At 36.3% G+C, this 19,364-nt stretch overlaps 1 protein-coding gene across 2 annotated transcripts in view; it reads left to right on the forward strand.

Annotated features, from left to right (window-relative positions):
* Positions 1 to 19,364, forward strand: part of cnnm2a (cyclin and CBS domain divalent metal cation transport mediator 2a) — a 29,428-nt gene that overhangs the window by 4,611 nt on the left and 5,453 nt on the right. For both annotated transcript variants that reach the window (XR_015505151.1, NM_001144785.1), the window contains 6 exon segments: positions 7,815 to 7,958; positions 9,809 to 9,946; positions 10,049 to 10,218; positions 12,630 to 12,723; positions 13,792 to 13,854; positions 16,192 to 16,370. Coding sequence is in view for 1 of the 2 variants with exons in the window: in NM_001144785.1 (NP_001138257.1) it covers positions 7,815 to 7,958; positions 9,809 to 9,946; positions 10,049 to 10,218; positions 12,630 to 12,723; positions 13,792 to 13,854; positions 16,192 to 16,370 (788 nt within the window). In the remaining variant the exon portion in view is untranslated.

Here is a 19,364-nt window from a genome sequence, read left to right on the forward strand (position 1 = left end):
GAGGCCCACCACAACAAGACATAGGACTGTGGTTTCCCCACCCACTGAATTGATTGAAGCCACGTATATATCTCTGTAGTAATGCGCATAATCAAATCTACAAGACAGGACTTGCGCAAAGCAACTGGGATTAAAAGATCTGTTCAGCTCTCTGTGATCATCAATCATCATCATCAAATGGGGTCAAGTATGACTTTTACAAGTTTAAAATGTTTTTAAAACAGTGCATGTTTGTAGTGAATTACAGCGATTTTACCATATTTACTGTATCACCAGCCGCATGTCAGTACAATTATAAAAAAGACGCTTCAATTCCCATCTGTGGATGTTAAATCAGGTTTATTTTGTACATTACGTAACAGATGTCCATACAGCAGTGGATATTAACGTGTATCCTGTCACATTTGCCATGCAAAAACAGTGCAGAGTTAAATGTGTGCGCTGTGTGTGCTTTGTAACAAGATTGTGTGTGACTCATCGTTGCAAAAAGGCTTGAATTAACTCCACAACAAATACATCAAATAATCATTGGGAGAGTTCTAACTGTAGTGTTTCTTACAAACATTACAAGAGATCTGCTTCTTTCATGTCTGTCACTGTGCTGTCTCTGACATGCACGTGGGAACATTAAAGGCACAGGCCACAAAAACAGCTCCATTGTGTTCAAAGTACAAATTTCCAATGCTCTAAAAGGTATAATAAATAATCTGATGGGTGTTTTGAGCTGAAAATTTACATTCCTGTGACACAAACTTATCTTAAGTCTTGAAAAGGGGTAAAATAGGTGCCCTTTAAAATGCATTCAAATGATAAACTTTCACTCTGTTATGGTTATACTTTGCTGTGACTCCATAAAAAAATTCATGCATTCTCAACTGTTTTGCTGATCACCTATAAACCGTCAACATTGCATATCCAGCGACGTGACTATTGCGGACACACACATTGCAGTATTGATGCTGAAACGATATATATTGTGCAACCCGAATTGACATCTAACCTAAGCGTTTACTTCATAACATCACATCCTGTAAAGCTGTTTTATGATTGCTCTTTAGAAAACCATTCCTTCCCACTGAGTAATCACAGTAGATTATAAGATTCTCTCACTTCTCTGCGTAATCAAAACATGATGTCTAAAGCACTGAATTATTTTCTGACGTAAATTCCAAACGGCGACATTAGTGGGTCAGGATATGCCATTACGATCATTAGAAGAATGCGTATACATTTAGTCATACTACATAGTTTCATTTTTTGGTGGTCTGGTCATACATTGGTGTAATTTTAAAACATGCTATCATTCAGTTCTGGATGCAGGCCGTATTTTGACTGTGACCCGACATTCCACAAATTGTGGCTCGACAGGAAATGGACTTAAACAGATTTGGGCAACAATTGAGGTATGTGTAGTACAGTGCGGAGCTGGAGTCCATCAACAAAGCCTGTCTTAGAAGCCCCCCACATCTCCCATGTAAAGGACTTCATATCACCCACATAAGCTTTTCTCTCTGTGTCCTTGTTGAGACTCGGCATACCTTTCAAAAGCGTGTTTAGTCAACAGAAAAAGTAGTGATGTCCTGTTATGGTGAAAGCAGGCTGTCACCTGATATGTCAGAGGGCAACCATTAATGGTCTGTTTCTAGATCCTTAATCTAGGCTTCTCTCATGCGTATGGATCATTTGTTAAATATTTTAGTTTGTAAAGTCCATTCTACTTATGATCGTTGAAGCATTTTGTACTTCAGTGCATCTTTTTGCTTAAATTATTATTATTGTTTTTTTTCCCATTGCGGTTTGTTATGTAAACAGGTTTGATTGTGGCTTTTTAACTCTTGGCTTCTGTAGTCTTATAAAATGACTCCTCTTGGAAATGAGAGGTATTTGCGTTCAAAATGTTGTGGGGATGGAATGTGTAATCCTGTAAGCAGGGTTAGGAATTCACAGGGTTAATTGATGTTTATGTTGACAAAACAAGGCGCATTTGGCAGATTTAAACATAAATCGTGTTATAAACAAGATGAAACCACTTGTTGCCAGTAACAGCGCGTTAAGGATTTATGTATTGTTGTTACACTTACAACTGAGAAGTAAACTGATACTGGACAATGTTGCATGGCAGGAAATGGTCAGGGTATAAATAAATTTATTAATCTAAACATTTAATATTTAATATATTTAATATTTAATATTTATTGCTAGTAAATTTACACAACTTGACAAAAGTCGTGTCGCCTATTCAAGTTTTAGAAACAACAAATAATAGTTTGACTTCTAGTTGATCATTTGACATCAGAAGTGGCTAATATGAAAGACAAAGACCTCGAGATTACACTTATTTTAACAAAATAAAATATGATCATGCCTCCATTTTTATTTATTTAATTAGGACAGTAAGGTCTGACTTTGCTTATACAAAACTCTTGTCACTTAACAGAAATAATGTAAAGTATAGAATATAAAGTCATGGTCAGTTGGAAAAGAATTTAGATTGTGTACAACTCCTATAAGCTTTGATGACTTCATCAATGCATCTCTGCAATGACGTGCATAACTTATTAATAAAGTCATCTGGAATGGCAAAGAAAGCGTTCTTGCAGGACTCTTAGAGTTTATTAAGATTCTTTGGTTTCATCATCAATGCCTCCTCCATCTTACCCCAGACATGCTCAATAATGTTCATGTCTGGTGACTGGGCTGGCCAATCTTGGAGCACCTTGACCTTCTTTGCTTTCAGTATCTTTGATCTGGAGGCTGAAGTATGTGAAGGAGCGCTATCCTACTGAAGAATGTGCCCTCTTCTGTGGTTTGTTATGTAATGGGCAGCACAAATGTCTTAATACCTCAGGCTGTTGATGTTGTCATCCACTCTGCAGATCTCTCGCACGCCTCCATACTGAATGTAACCCCAAACCATGATTTTTTTTTTTCAACAAACTTGACTGATTTCTGTGAGAATCTTGCGTCAATGTGGGTTCCAATAGGTCCTCTGCAGTATTTGTAGAGATTGAGATGCAGTTTAACAGATGATTTATTAGAAAAGTCTTCTGCCACTTTTCCAAATGATCAACTAGAAGTCAAGTTATTAATTGTTGCTCTTAAAACTGGGAATCGATGACAAAACTTTTGTTAGGTTGTCCAAAACAGTGTCTACTATAAAGAAGTAATGGGGCTATTGGGTTAAAAATTGTCTCTTAAATTTAATAAAAATAAAACAATTTGGGTTTGCCCATATTTGACCCAACATTGGCTTAAAGCAACCCAGCATAACCTTTTTATAAATAAGGTTTTCTGGGGAGTCTAACCATATTAAAGTACAGAAATTGAACAATCAGATGTAAAATAACATGGTAAAATAACATTTATTAAGTTGGACAAAATATATAAACAAATAAATGTAATTCTTTTTAACTTAAGCTGAAAAATTATATAAAATACAACAGTTTTTAATTTTTGTACTAAAATATGCTGTCTATGCCACTGAAAATGATGTTTAGATGAATATGCCATTTCAAAAATGAGAGTTGTTCACATAAAAAGGATGTCTTTATTTATCTAGCTAGTCAAAGAAAGTGGTTTCGTTACAAGCTGTCCACACGTTTGCAATAAAAAAGTTCATTGATACATGGAAATTCTTACATTTATAGCCCCTGAAGTATGATAAGACCACCATACCAACATGGTTTTGTGATATGAATAGGTAAGCATTAGATTGAAGTAACTGTGCATGCGCTGTTATATAGTTTATGATGTTGTAAGTCATAGGCCTGTCACAGGGGCAGAAGCACGAGGGGGGGTAAATTTATTAACTGAAATTTCCATTTTCCCGCGTGAAATATTCTCAAGACTATTCCTTGAGAACCTACAGTCGTTTTACTTTTATATCTATTTTTAAAAAAGGCCAGCTTTCTTGATAAGTGCTTGTGATATTTGTAAGATGTTCCAGTGAAGCATCACAGACGTGCCACCCACAGTCCCACCGACTATTTATAGGGAAATTCCATTATGGAAAATATCGAAGGAAAAAGCTCATTCCATAAATAAGGTGGGAATGTACAAAATGTGTCTTTGTGTGCTGTCTAGAAACCATGTGTTCATTGGAGTCTTCAAGTTCTGTCCACAAAGTTGTATCGGTCCATCTTGGGGTGTTTTATGCTTGGAATGTTTTATGATGGACAGTCTTGTCACAGGCATAGAAAGGAAGTGTGTTATTCTCACACGCCAGAGGTCATGTGAACTGTGGGAGAATCGGATGCTACATGACTACATGTATACACTGCAGTTTAAAGAACATAATGCAGCATGAATTTGTAAAATTGGCTTTTAATGTATTATTTGTTGTTTGTTACCAATGTTTGAACAGTTTGTAATGAAGTTTTTTAAAAACTTCTAGTAGGCTTGGGTGGTAATATGGTATACCGCAGGATCTAAATATAGCAGCTGTATCACTTTCAATACCATTATACGTCATAAGAAACAATGCACTTACTTAGGAGACAAGGATTAAATATTAAATATAAATTATTTAATGCCTAAAAATGCGTATGCGTGGTTGTCATCATCGTGAAGGAGAAAGACAGAGGTGGCCAAACATGGTGAGTCACGCACCAAGTGACCTGCTCTTAAAAAAAGAACACAACTTCTGGAGTTTGTCAGTATTTCAGGCTTCTAACTGAACGAGAAGTGAGAGGCAGTAAATATGGATGAGGCAATATGCGAATTGTGCAACAAAAAGGTGACCGCAAAAGATAGAAATGCCTCGAACCTTAGGTCAAATGCATATTCAGTTTCTGGATGGTTTAGGCATAAACGAACAGTTTGGTGAGGCTGTCTGAGCCCTACATCATAATTTTTTTATTGTGCATGATAATATCTTATACCAAGGTAAAATAGGGAGGAGGGTTAACATTATCAAAAATTGGATACCGCCCTAGCCTACTTCCTAGCTTGTCTATGTCTGGACTTTTTTTTGTAAAGGACTTTTGGCGGGAAAATCAAAGGAACAAAAATTTGTCAGAAATGCAAATAATTGGGATTAATTTAAAGACAAAAACAGGGTCATTTTAATCACGTCTTTATTTCTGTCAATATGATGCTGAGAAATTATAGAGTTTGTACAAACACTCTAAAATCTAAAATGCGGAGTTGTCGTAACCTAGAATAGGGTCAAACATGGACAAACTCCTTGTTGGGTTACATCAAAGACTATAGAATACACAAGACATGTCACTCATATAGTTTTGAATGGGGAAAAGTGTAATGGTCAGCATGGCGAATGAAGGCCCTCCTTCTAGTACAGGAGCCAATCAGTTATCGCTATAGATTGATGATTCTCCAGGGTAGGAGCTCGAATGAGACATGAGTTTCTGATGATTTTTTTTTTTTTTGTGATTACAATGTTTAGAAATTAAACTAAACAGATAGCTGTTAAGAATTTATTGGTGATTGCCAATATGAAATTTAGTTTTAAGCTTGGCAAAAATTTTGGAGATTTTGATGTTTTCCCAATCAGTAAGAACGCCCGAGTATACTGCTAGAGAGGTGTTTCAAAGATGGCTGCTGAGTACAATGACTTGCCTTAAAGGACTTTGGTTACAACAACCCAGCATTTTTTAGAGTGTATCCATATCATTTTGAGCACATATTTAAATATTCATCTAAATGCTGCTCTCAGCATTGTGAAGGGCATTTAGGTGTTGATTAATTATTTAGACATTCTTTTCCCCCAAGAGAGTCCTGTATGTTCTTTCAGACAGTCAATCACATTCAGGTTTTTTTGTGTGTGTGTATGTTATGTGTACGGTACGTGTAAGCTCTGATTTCTCTAAAAATCAGTGATCTTCACTGCCTGATAGACATATGATATAAAGTGGGTCTTAGACCAGACAAGAAACACTGCATTAAATTCCATTTCCCCATCATGTCTTTAAAATAGGGAAATATAGTTTGCCACAGTATATTCAATAGTTTCTGCGCTCGCCTGCTGATCCTGACATGATCTTTCATCTCTTTTATGCTTGAACAACTAAATGAATGCTGAAGTCTATTTCACTGAATGTATTGAAATTACATTACTACATCAATGCTGTAAAAAGAACCCTGTGAAATTGAAAATGGTCACATTAAGCTTTCAGCGGAAGTTTATGATTGGCTGAAAATGGCCAATTAGAAAGGCTTTTGAATTATAAAGGCCCCAATAAACTGATCATCAAAATAGACAGTATTTATAATGTTTCCAAAGGGTTCTGATTCAATTTTTAAATGGCACAACTATTTTCAACATTAAAGTCCATGTGAAAACAATTTCACTCACCATCCTTTAGCCTAGTCCTTGATTTATCAGGTGTTTCAACAGTGGATAAACAACTTACAATGTTTATTTTGGTAGCGCACATTGTAAATCTTTAGGCAAATAATTAACCAGTGCAAATAAATCCACTGAAAAAAAAAGTTTTGGTAATTTTCAGTCTGACCTTTCTCTTCTGTGTTTGTAGTGGGGGGTCATCAGTTTGACAACTTCAGCCATAATATTGTTAATAACGCCCCTCTTACCATTTGTTTGCTATGAGGGAATGATGTGCAAAAAAAAACTTCGCCTCTACTCAATATTCAGTTTCAGTTTGAAGTACATCAACATACTGAAATAAAAGTCAGCAAATTCTGCTTCATTAATATCTAAATGTTATCTGAAAAACATAAAATTATCAAAGAAAATCATTTCATTTGAATACATTTCGGAATATCATATAAGGTTGATCAAAATTAAACTGCCAGATGTTGTATTATTTGCTGTTAAAGCCTTTGTGACTCTGTGTGGGCATTTCTTGGAAACTGAAAACAATGGCTCTTCTTCTCAGGATTTTTTGGATATAGGAGCCACTTGTTTTGTAGTTTGGCTGTAACTGGTCTGAAGTGATGAAAGATCATTTATTTGGTTCAAGTGTTGAAGACTGACTGTCTAGAACTCTCTTAAGATCAGATAGATCAGGGGTGAGAGTTGTGGGCGGCCTCTGAAGCCCAACTCGGATTAGACTGCAACAAAAAAGAGCTGTAGAACGCACTTATTTTGTTTACAAGACAATCTAATATTCTTGCTGTTTTAAAAGTCACACAGACTTTAAATGGAAACAAGCCTATAGTTCCCCAGGCATGTATTGGTGCTTACTGATGCCTTTGACCAAGCATAAAGTCAAGTTAGATCTATCAGCCATTAACTCTGGTCTCTCTGCTGCCCAGTGTTTTGTTTGCTTTTTTTTTTTCTTTTTCTTCTCCTTTTTTTTTTTTTTTTTTTTTTGTTGGTATAAACTGATATTTCTGGAAAATCTTTAGACGGTCACCATACATAATGGATTGCTACAGTGTCACGCCAGTGAAAGCATCACCCAAGTGGAGTGGAAACTTCATTTCAGATCTAATATTAGCTCTGGCTCCGGAAAAATTCCTTTTAAATGATCACTAGCTGAGAAACAGGAAAAGAATTTTCTTTAACGTTTTGGTTGACAGTGCTGGGCAGGATTTTTTTTTTCTAAGCAGCTTATCGAGGAGGTCCTGGGAAAACAGATGTGGAACCATGAGAGATTTGCTAAGAAAATGCAATGGATCTCCAAGAGCAATGTTCACAATTGTCAAATAATAATGCTCTCATGGATTTTGATAAGCACTCGTGACTTATTTTAATCATAAACCAACAAAAGTGTGATACTGTGGGTTTTAGCGCATTTGAGGGTTCACAGAGACCACCATGTTCGATGTGCTCTGGAGATAGACGTTGTATAGCCTTATTGCCTGACTGTACTTGGTTTGTGTCCTGGCAGGTAAATCCCATCTGGCCATTGTCCAAAGAGTGAATAATGAAGGAGAGGGAGACCCGTTCTATGAAGTGTTGGGTATCGTCACGTTAGAGGATGTCATTGAGGAAATAATCAAATCTGAGATTCTTGATGAGACAGACTTATACAGTAAGTATTATTTACTTTTATTTTAATAAAATTCCAAGTCTTTTGAAATATCTCTTTTTTTCACACAAAGCAATTGATGTGTTGTGATTCCCTAAAACATTGTTTTTATTAATTAATAATTCATGATATGTAAAAAAAAAAAAAAACTATTATTAAGATAATATTTGAAACCATATTAGAAATACACAAATGTGTACTGTCATATGTGATTTAATGTAAATTACTTGTTGGTTACACCACTTTATTTCACACATATTAAATTTAAAATGGAATAAAATGTATATATTCATACCCATATTTATGAAAAACCTTGGCATATGTGCTCTAAACTAGGTTTCTTTTTTTTTTAAAGATTTTCCTTTTTATTATGGACGTTCCTACATGTCATAGAGCTGAGTTAGAGCTGTGGCTAAAACATTACAGTATTAAAACATTTACGTCAATAATGTTCTTTTATGAGTGAATGTAAACATAATTAGTTTAGTCAAATTTCTGTACAAAACGAGTAAAATACACCTAATTAATTTATTAATGCACTCTGTTTTTTATGATTGCACACAAGAAAATAAAACCTTAAATTTGCAACAAACATTATGTATGATTGGATGTTTAATAATTGATTGATTCATTCATAAAATTTTAGGTCAAATAAAATGCTGCACAGCTGGAAGGGCATCCGCTGCATAAAACATATGCTGGATAAGTTGGCGGTTCATTCTGCTGTGGCAACCCCTGATTAAAAAAGGGACTAAGCCGAAAAGAAAATGAATGAATGAAGTTGCTGTGCAACAGAACTGTTTCAATTAAAACTTGGGTGAAAAGCTTGAAAATCTTGAATGTATGTATTATTGATGTTTTTTGTTACATTACATGTCTTCAATATTTTCTAAAAAGGACACTTATCATTTATTTTGACAGATTGTCAGATTTGCTGAGAATTCAATGGGGGGGTAGTTCTAAAGTGAAACTGTAAAAATATTACTTAAGTGGCTATGTTTCCATCCAAAAATGTGAATTAAATTTATGCGCAAAACTGTAATATCGAATAAAAGATGTGCAAAGAAAAGAAACGTTACTATCCAACGAGTCAAAGAACAAAATCATCACTTCTTGATTAACTGGCGCCAAATATCAACAGTCAAACAGATTTTGCTGCAGTAGGAGAAACTGCGTGAATATTTTCTTCATTTAATAAATGACTTTCTTTCAGAAGACAGTATTCTGTCACGCAATGAACCAGTGGTGGTGTTTAAAGCCATGAGACGCAGAGCGCAGAGACTCTTGATAATTTTGATGGTCATTAATAATATAATAACACTAATAATGAAATGGTTAAGGTGTTTTAGAGTGACCAGAACAGTGTTTCAGATGTCATACAATGTGCTCAGCCTGCTGGTTTGTCCATTCACACACATTTTTATCATCACATGATCTCTTACAACAAAATTACATGACTTTTTTTAATGCGCATACTGGACTTTGTTCGGTAAAAGTGTTTCCATCATAGGTTTTGTGCATCTTTTATTGAATAAAAAGTTTATCCTACTAAGTTATTCACATATGTTTACAAAATTGATGCGCATCTTGGTGTTTCCATCAATCGTTTTTTATGCGCATGTTCAAAATGCACAAAAATAGGTGGATGGAAACATGGCTATTGGTAGAGCAGTTCTGGAGTTCATAAGTCCTCATATACTGTACAATACTGAGACTGCAGATGCTGAAAAACATCACATCTGGTTGAGACTTTGTCATCCATTCACACAGACAGGCAGACTTATTAGCAAAAACCAAAACCTTGCTACTAATAAAAGCATCTAATTATCTACTTTTTGTGTTCCCAATGAAAGCTGACAACAAGACGAAAAAGAAGATCGCTCACCGGGAGAAGAAACAGGACTTCTCTGCTTTCAAACCTACAGAAAATGAGTTGAGGGTGAAAATATCACCGCAGCTTCTTCTGGCCACGCTGCGTTTCCTGGCAACCGGTACTGATGTCCAGCATTTCACTACATGTGTTCCCACATTTAACGTAAGAAAAACTATCACAAACTCATAAACCACTCCTGTTTTTTCCCTTCTGTCCACAGAGGTTGAGTCTTTTAGTGCAACTCAAATGTCAGAGAAGATCCTCCTGCGCTTGTTGAAACATCCTAACGTCATCCAGGAGCTCAAATACGATGACAAGGACAAGAAAATGTCAGAGCACTACCTCTTTCACCGCAACAAGCCTGTGGATTACTTCATTCTCATCCTACAGGTCAGAAATTAATCCACTGATTAGTTAAGGTCACACTATTTGCTGACCTCAAGCTATGAACACAAAGTCATGGCCTTCAAGGGATTTAAATCTCCAAGCTGTCAGACAAAATGAATGCCAAAGCTTTGTTCTAAATCTTAGGCCATGTCCACACGTACATGGGTGTTTTTATAAACCGCTGTTTGTTTACCTTTAAGCTGTTGCTTGATGCATGCACGTGAAGGAGGCGATGAGTGCCAGCACACACACACACACACACACCCATTATGTACATCTCGACATGCGGAAGTGTTCCTCCATATGTTTTCATCAAAGTTGTTCACGATACTTTTCCGTCCACAGAGTTTGTAATGTAGTCAAATGTTTACAAATACAGCCGCAGCCATTTAGAGCTCATTTCTGGTTTATGATGTCAGAATTTACCGGTATTTGGGAATAGATGTGTGAATGGTCTTTTCTGAAAAAAAATCTATAACATCCTCGTCTGTGTGAACAACGCTTTTTAAAATTTACCAGTAAAGTCATTCCGGAAATGTTCTAGATATTTACTGCTATCACTGTGTAAAAAGTGCTAATATAACCATGAGAACAGAGACGGATAACCGTCTTGTTGATCAGCAGTAAACATGCTATGTGTTTGTCGCAAATGAGCAGAAAATGACCTTATTTGCGACTTCCACATTTGGTGTGATCCCAGTTGTGTTGGTCAATCAGAAAAGATATAACAGTGCACACGCTGACGTCATGAGGTGACAACTTCATTTGTAGTGTCCACATGACCACACTATATCTGGAGTTTTGGAAAGCCTTCACCCTGGCCAGAGTTTTCAGAAAGTTTTTGTTTCAGTAGCCTGACACTGTTTTCATGTAGATAAACAGCGAAACCGCATCAAAAAAAGTGCAGTTTTGAAACTTTACCTACCTAGAATGAATTTTAAAAGTTTTTTTGAGAATGAATTTTAAAAGTTTTAAAAGTTTTTTTTGTTTTTAATTATTGGTTGCAATCAAAAACATTTATTTCTGTCAATCCCAGAATGCAGCATATGTTTTGTGCAAAACAAAATTGTCCTATAGGGTGGTTTATTAGGCTGCGTCCGAGATTGCCTACTAACTCAAGTATATACTATATTTGATTGTACCTCATGAAAATGTTGTTGAAATGTATGTTCTACATAGTATAGGTGCGTCCCGAATCGCATACTTGTGCACTATTCTAATCTTTTTTGTAGTATAATTAGTGTGTTAACACTGAAATTCTAAAAATAATAAGTGCACTTTAATTACCCAGATGATGCTCTTATTCAACCGTTAAACTCAAGTGTGTAATGTTTGTGTAATCTTGGACACTTCACGGGCTGAATGACCGCTGCTTTGTTCATGTAGAGGAAGGGGCGGAGCTTTCATGTTGGATAACGTTATTTATTTTGGATTGTGAAGGCAAAATTCTCCTACGAGAGTGATTATGGTGCCTCTTGATGGTGAATGCGGTTATACTCATGGCAGGTATTATTTGGTACTTTGGTCGATTATTTTGCTAATTTGGTATTCGTCAAACATCATCTGGGAAATGGTTAAAATTTCCGCCTAGTAAAAAAATGTAGGGCTTCCATTTGGGATGACACTACTAACATATACTATGCTGTTGAGTGTGTTAGTGCTGAAGTACATAGTGCATATGTATATAGTGTCCCATTTAGGATGCAGCTTATGAATGTGAACAGTATGAATGGAATTCAGATGTACTACATGTGCCATCATTATGACTTACTTGCGTCGCTTAACTCCCAGTCATGAATTCTCTCATGTGACATCATGGGATAGCCTAGTGTCTATCAGATGCACACTTCAGAATCTCGCTGGAAGTACTGTAGTAGGTTGTCTGGGTACTTCTCACATACTGTTTTTCAAATACTATGAATTTGGACATACATACTACTCGGCTTGCATACTGTTTTTTTATGTACAAAATAGTATGGAAGTATGCGATTTAGGACGCAGCCAGAGTTTGAACTCATAAATCAATTAATCTCCTTAAGACCAGGACATGCTTCCACTTTCCGTCAATTTTTGGTGTATTTTTGGAATATAGTCTAAAAATATTGATTGACAAGACATGTTATTTTTAATTTGTTCTGCTCTTGGTAGAGTGTCCTGGTTATTACAGAAAAAGCTGCAGTCTCTGTTGCTTAATTTGCACATTATCAGTAGAAACACCCACAGGAATTTCCTCTCCTGTCTGCATTTTTACATTTTTATGAGATTTTTATGGGACACTAATAATTGTTCCAGTTTAGTAAAGTCAGGCAGTTAAACTACATGTGGACAGAAAACACAAATGCATGTTGGAATAAGACTTTGATCATAAAATTACATGATGGATCAATAATAACCCTATTTCTGTTGGTCCACAGGGAAAGGTGGAGGTCGAGGCTGGAAAGGAGGGAATGAAGTTTGAAGCTGGTGCCTTCTCGTATTATGGAGTGCTGTCTTTAACCTCCTCACCAGGTCTTGCTCAATACACACTCTCAGATTTCAGGCATTTAATCAAATTATTTACTTGTTTCAAAAAAAACTTTAAGGAAATGGATGATCTGCTTAGTCATTAAAGAGTCCCCTTTAAATAATAGAACCCCTTTAAAGAAAGATTCTTTAATTTCTAAAGTGTGTACATCCTCTGCTTGTTTTTATATAATGCCCAGTTCACACTGTACGATTTAAGCCTCGATTTTTCACTCGAAAGGTTTTGTGAAATTGTCGACAAAAGCAGTCACACAGTATGAATTATTAAAGTCGCAATCAGAGAGAGTCCCCATCGTTTCCCATGCAAGATGTCTGAAAATATTTCACATGCTAAATAAATATCTGCATCTGTCTGTGATTTTAAAATCCTGCTGTGACTGAAAACTCATGCAATGACCTGCAGCCAATGAGAGACCATGAGGACATCAGGGATTTTGGAAAAGATTTACAGTCCAATATCAGGAAACATGGTGCTGGATTTGAAAAAGGCTTCTTCTCGGAATCTCGGTCCATTTAAACCCAAGAAATAGAGGAAAGTTTGGTCGAATTTTGGCAAGAGCACTGATGGTTTTCTGATGTTTGGTCTGAGCTGTCCCGCAATGGTTACCAGTTGTAGTCTTACACAAGAAATAGCATATGTTCTTGTGGCATTTCTTTGTGGAGCAGACAGAGTTGTGTCTGATAATTTCTATTATTAAAGTCACTCACTACTGTTGCTGATCCATTGTGCAATGTGAGCACAGCAGCAACTGAATGCTACCAATGATAGTCATGCAGTGTGAAAACGACTGTAGTCCCACAACTCGTGCATCATGCCGTCAGTGTGAACTCATCATAAGTCTTTCTACCTAATTGTGCAGGACACTCTTTGCTCTCAGATTTCTTATTGGATTTTTTTAAGCATGCATTCTTCTGACTCCTCTACCGCTAATCAATCACATTATGCAAATGATTGCTGTTTTGTCTCCTGGAGGAATTCTGCTTAAATTGTATTTTCCTCGCCATGATTTCCTTTTGTCTTCTCTCTCTTTTTTCCGTCCTCTTGCTCTCCAGTTCCTCTCTCCTTGTCTCGAACCTTCGTGGTCAGCAGGGCAGAATCACTGGCAGGATCTCCAGGTATGATAATGGTTTCTTCACCCATCACTTCTTCCTCTGAACGCCTGATGGTTTGAGAATCAAACAATTTGATGAATACTTTTTAACAGTTTTGCAGAGAAAGGCTTGATAATAAAAATGGGAGCTGAAAAAGAAAATGACAGATAAAAACAACATTTTCAATATATTCAAGGTTCAGAATAGTGCTAAAATGCACCTACACCTACAGTGACATTTAGTGGCTCTTCATTCCAGTCAGTTGAGAGGTGCCATGAAGTAGTTGTGTTTTTGTTGGCTTGTGTTTTCATCAAATTCAACAAATTTCACCTCTGTAAAGTTAGTTTTAGGTTGAAATATATGCTTTACATCCACATCGCTGTACATCCACAGTGCAAAATGCTCGCTCTTAGCTTTTCCAAATGTGTCTATTTATATTATAAACAGTACACAATTACTGTAGGATTAAACAAAAACCCTGTAATCTTCCTGGAATCCTACTGGTCAACATATACACGCACAGGCCACTTTATTAGGCACACCTTACTAGTACTTACTTCAAAACAGACTTAATCCTCTGTGGAATAGATTCAACAAGATACTGGAAATATTCCTCAGAGATTTTGGCCCATATTGACATGATAGCATCACACAGTTGCTGCATATCCATGATGCGAATGTTCTGTTCCACCACATCTCAAAGATGCTCTATTGGATAGAGGTATGGTGGCTGTGGAGGCCATTTGAGTACAGTGAACTCATTGTCAAGTTCAAGAAACCAGTCTGAGATGGTTTGCTCTTTATGACATGGTGCGTTATCTTGCTGGAAGTAGCCATCAGAAGATGGGTACACTGTGGTCATAAAGGGATGGACATCGTCAGCAACAATACTCAGGTTGGCTGTGGCGTTGACACGATGCTCAATTGGTACTAATGAGGCCAAAGCGTGGCAAGAAAATATCCTCCACACCATTGCATCACCACCACTAGCCTGAAGCATTGATACAAGGCCAGATGGTTCCATTCTTTCATGTTGTTGACGCCAAACTCTGACTCTATTATCGGAATGTTGCAACTGAAATCAAGACTCATTAGACCAGGGAATGTTTTTAGTTTGTTTTAGAATGTTTTAGTATGTTTTAGCCTCAGTTTCCTGTTCTTAACTGACAGGGGTGGCACCCGGTGTGGTCTTCTGCTGCTGTAGCCCATCTGGCTCAAGGTTTATTGTGTTGTACATTTGTAGATGCTCTTCTGCATACCTTGGTTGTAACAAGTGGTTATTAGAGTTACTTTTGCCTTTCTGTCAGCTGGAACCAGTCTGTCCTTTCTTCTTTGGCATTAACAAGGCATTTGTGCCCATAGAACTGCCGCTTACTGGATATTTTCTCTTTTTTTGGACCATTCTCTGTAAACCCAAGAGATTGTTGTGCGTGAAAATCCCAGTAGATCAGCAGTTTTTGAAATCCTTAGACCAGCCCGTCTGGTACCAACAACCATGCCACATCCAAAGTCACTTAAATCACCTTTCTTCTCCATTCTGATACTTGGTTTGAACTGCAGCAGATCTTCTTGACCATGTAATGTTCCTGCCATGTAATTGGCAGATTAGAAATTTGCATTAACGAGCAGTTGGACAGGTGTACCTAATAAAGTGGCCGGTGAGTGTATTTCATATTTACATGGTGAAAACACACAAAATTGCTATAATTAATCTAAAACCTTTTTTTTTTTTTAAATGAGTAACCTGTCTTGAACATGAGCGCACACTGTTACTTATTCAAAAACAAATGTTCTTAAACCAACAAAAAAAAAATATTTGTGTAAATTTTTCTTAATTTAAAAAAAATCCACCCGGTTCGACATCTGACCCTGGGATTATATACATTCCAGTGTAATGACTGCTGTACGGCTTCCCCACAGACACCCTTTGAACTGTTTCTTTAAGAAGTGGAGAACCTAATCTTATTTTGATTAAAAACGCTTCACCTGGCATTACGCATTAAGTTATTAAGCAGACGTTCTGATATTAATTATGTCACTCACTGACAAAAGTCCAAAACATGCAAAAAAAGCCAGTGGATTCTAACTATATTGTTTTATCAGCAAAACAAATGGACTGGATTTCTAGCATTGGAAGATTTAAGTCACACTTAGATTGAATTAACCACAACTGTGGTGTCTAAACACACCAGCATTCCACAGCACGGTTCAAGAAAGACTGAGAGGGCATCCAAAATGGAATGGAAGAATGAATGCGACATCAAAGACGAGCAACATTAAGATTTGTTTATTGATTAATGACACTTTGCTTATTGTCACAGCAGCCACTGACCTGCATGTCACCCTTTATTTGCTACACAGAAAATAAGTCACCTCCAAGGCCGTTCGGGCTTAACCACTCAGATTCCCTGAACAGGAGCGACCGAATGGAGGCCGTGACTCCAACACTGGGCAGCAGCAACAACCAGCTCAACTCCTTCCTGCAGGTCTATGTGCCGGACTATTCAGTGAGAGCTGTCTCTGACCTGCTCTACATCAAGGTCTGAATGCTGCTCACGGTTCAGTTTGCACATCTAGGCATGAGTTAAAAAAATCTTCCTAAAATATGTCTTTCTTAAAGGGATAGTTCCCCCAAAATATACACATTCTGCCATAATTTACTCACCTTTTACTTGTTTCAAACCTGTTTAAGTTTCTTTCATCTGTTGAACATGGTGGGAAATAGTTTGAAGAATGCAGGAAACCTGCAACCATTGACTTTCGTAGTATTTGTTTTTCATACTATGAATGTCAAAAGTTAGAGGTTTCCAGCATTCTTCAAAATATCTTTCTTTTTTTGTTCAACAGAAAAAGAAACTCCTAAAGGTTTATTAATAAAATAAAGTAAAAATAAAGTAAATAGTGAGGACATTTTTTTATTTTTGGGTAATCTATCTCTTTAAAAATGTCATAGGTACACTAATATTTACAATATGCTAAATTTTGAGAAGTTTGTTAGCGTTTTCTTAAAGATGCACAAAGCAATATTTAAAAACCAGAGATGTCAAGTTTTAAGGCTTTCAAATGCCAAAACTTGTTTTGTGCACCTTTTAAGTGCATTTCTTTAAGAAAACACCTTGTTTATAAAGGGATCACTTACCCAACAATAAAGATCCTCATTTACCTAACCTCCACTTGTTTGAAGCCTTTGAGTTTCATTCTTCTGTTGAATACAAAAGATATTTTGAAGAATGTTTGAAAACTGTAGCCATTGACTGCCTTGGATTTTGTTTTATCCACTATGGATGTATGTTTCCATCCAAAGATGCGAAATAAATATATGCACATTACTGGAATATCACATAAAAGACATGCAAATAAAGCTGTGTTTCCATCTAAGTAGTCAAAAAAGCAAAAACGTTACTTCCTGATTAACTGGCGCCAAATATCAAAAGTAAAAATGGAAAAAAAAAAGAATGTCTGACACTTTTGGCAATTTTAGAGGAAATGAATAATATAATAATACTATTACTGGCCAAAACAGCATTTCAGATGTTATACAATGTGCTCAGCCTGCTGGTTTGTTCATTCACACACATTTTGATCAGCACATGATCGCTTATAACAAAATAACGTGACATTTTTTTAATGCGCATACTGGAATTTGTTCGGTAAGTGTTTACTACTCAGTTATGCACATATGCACATTTTCAAAATTTGTGCGCATATTGGCATTTTTTTTAGCGCATATCCAAAATGTGCATAAAAATAGGTGGATTAAAACATAGCTTAGACTACTGGTTTCTAACAAGCTTCAGAATGTCTACTTTTAGGTTCAACACATAAAAGTAACTTAGAAATGTCTGTAACCACTTGTGGGTGAGCAAATGCAGAGTAAACTTTATTCTAGTGTAAACCGTCCTTTTAAGAATGTCATATCGACACCTTAGAATTTAAAGGTTTTATCTGACAGTTATTGACATATTCTTATTAAATCTTAACTTATTTACATTGAGATGTTTTTTATAATTTGTTTACATTTTAAGACTTTTTATTTAAAAAAACAAATGTTACACGCATACTGCTATGGAATGCAACTACTTTGAAGCTCAATCTCTCAAAATCATTCAGAACGCAGAGAGAACCTTAGAATTCCAAGGTGACGATATTATTTTCATATGAATAAAATGAAAGTTTAGCTACAACTAATTCAATATCATTAGATTTTTTTTGTTATTATTGTATTCTGTTTTAAAGCACCAATCACATCCTGGTCAAGTTTTTGAATGGATCTGGAAGCGTGTGAGATGTGCTCATTTAACAACATAAACCATTATAAGATAATTAACTGGCAGGAAATGATAGACTTCATTTGGCAAGATGTCTGTAGGTCTTTCTGGCTCATTCTCCCTGTCTACAGTCTGTAACATTTTTATCTAAAACACAAACATCTAATAAGACAAGTTTGATATGTTTAAATATTTCAGATATTTTAGCAGTTCCAGTTTTATATCATACATTTATTAGTTTTCTTTTTGGTTTAGTCCCTTTATTAATCTGGGGTCACCACCACGGAATGAACTGCCAACTTATCCAGCATATGTTTTATGCAGCTTTGGACTTGTGGGGGAAACTGGAGCACCCAGAGGAGACTCACGCGAACACAGGGAGAACATGCAAACTCCACACAGAAATGCCAACTGACCCAGCCGATGGTTGAACCAGAGACCTTTTTGCTGTGAGGCAACCTGCTACCCACTGCGCCACCACGTCGCCCGTTTTATGTCATATAGTTTTATAACTATGTTTTATTTAATGTTTTAAAATATATAATTTTGTTAGAAATCTACAACTATTTAGACGTTAAATTAAGATTTTTTTAATGACATTTTGAACACATTTAACATTAATTTCAAGAATTTGAATTCTTTTTTAGTTTGTCTTTACTGAAAAATAAAAAAACAGATAAGATTGTTCCTAAGAAAATCTCTTCAACCCCTGAACTCATACTGTTTCTTTGAAAGGCTGAATGTGCCTCAGGTCTAGAATGTCATCTTAGTGTGTCATAAATTACACGACCATGTACTTTTGTGCCTAAAGGAATGTTTGTACCAAAAACAGTAACTGTACAGATAATGAGAAATCACATCACGCTGCTGATTAAACACTTTACGTTCTTCACCTCTTTAAAGCAGTATACATTCTGAAGGGCTGTCGGTCTATTTATTGTTGCTTAGCCAATAGTTTCCACTTAGGGCAATTCATTCTGACATGGTGGTTGTTCACATATAACGAGAATGACACACACAACACAATAAACACCAACACTTAACATCAGGTACACACCAAAATAACTATTTAAATATAACCGTAATAATAAATTAAATAATAAATAATAGTGGTGTCACGGTGGGCAGTGGGTAGCACAATCGCCTCACAGCAAGAAGGTCGCTGGTTCAAGCCCTTTCTGGGTCAGTTGGCATTTCTGTGCCATGTTCTCCCTGCGTTCGCGTGGGTTTCCTCTGGGTGCTTCGGTTTCCCCCACAGTCCAAAGA

Source organism: Danio rerio, chromosome 13 (assembly GCF_052040795.2).
Source record: "Danio rerio strain M-AB ecotype USA chromosome 13, GRCz13ab, whole genome shotgun sequence".
Taxonomy (NCBI): Eukaryota; Metazoa; Chordata; class Actinopteri; order Cypriniformes; family Danionidae; genus Danio; species Danio rerio.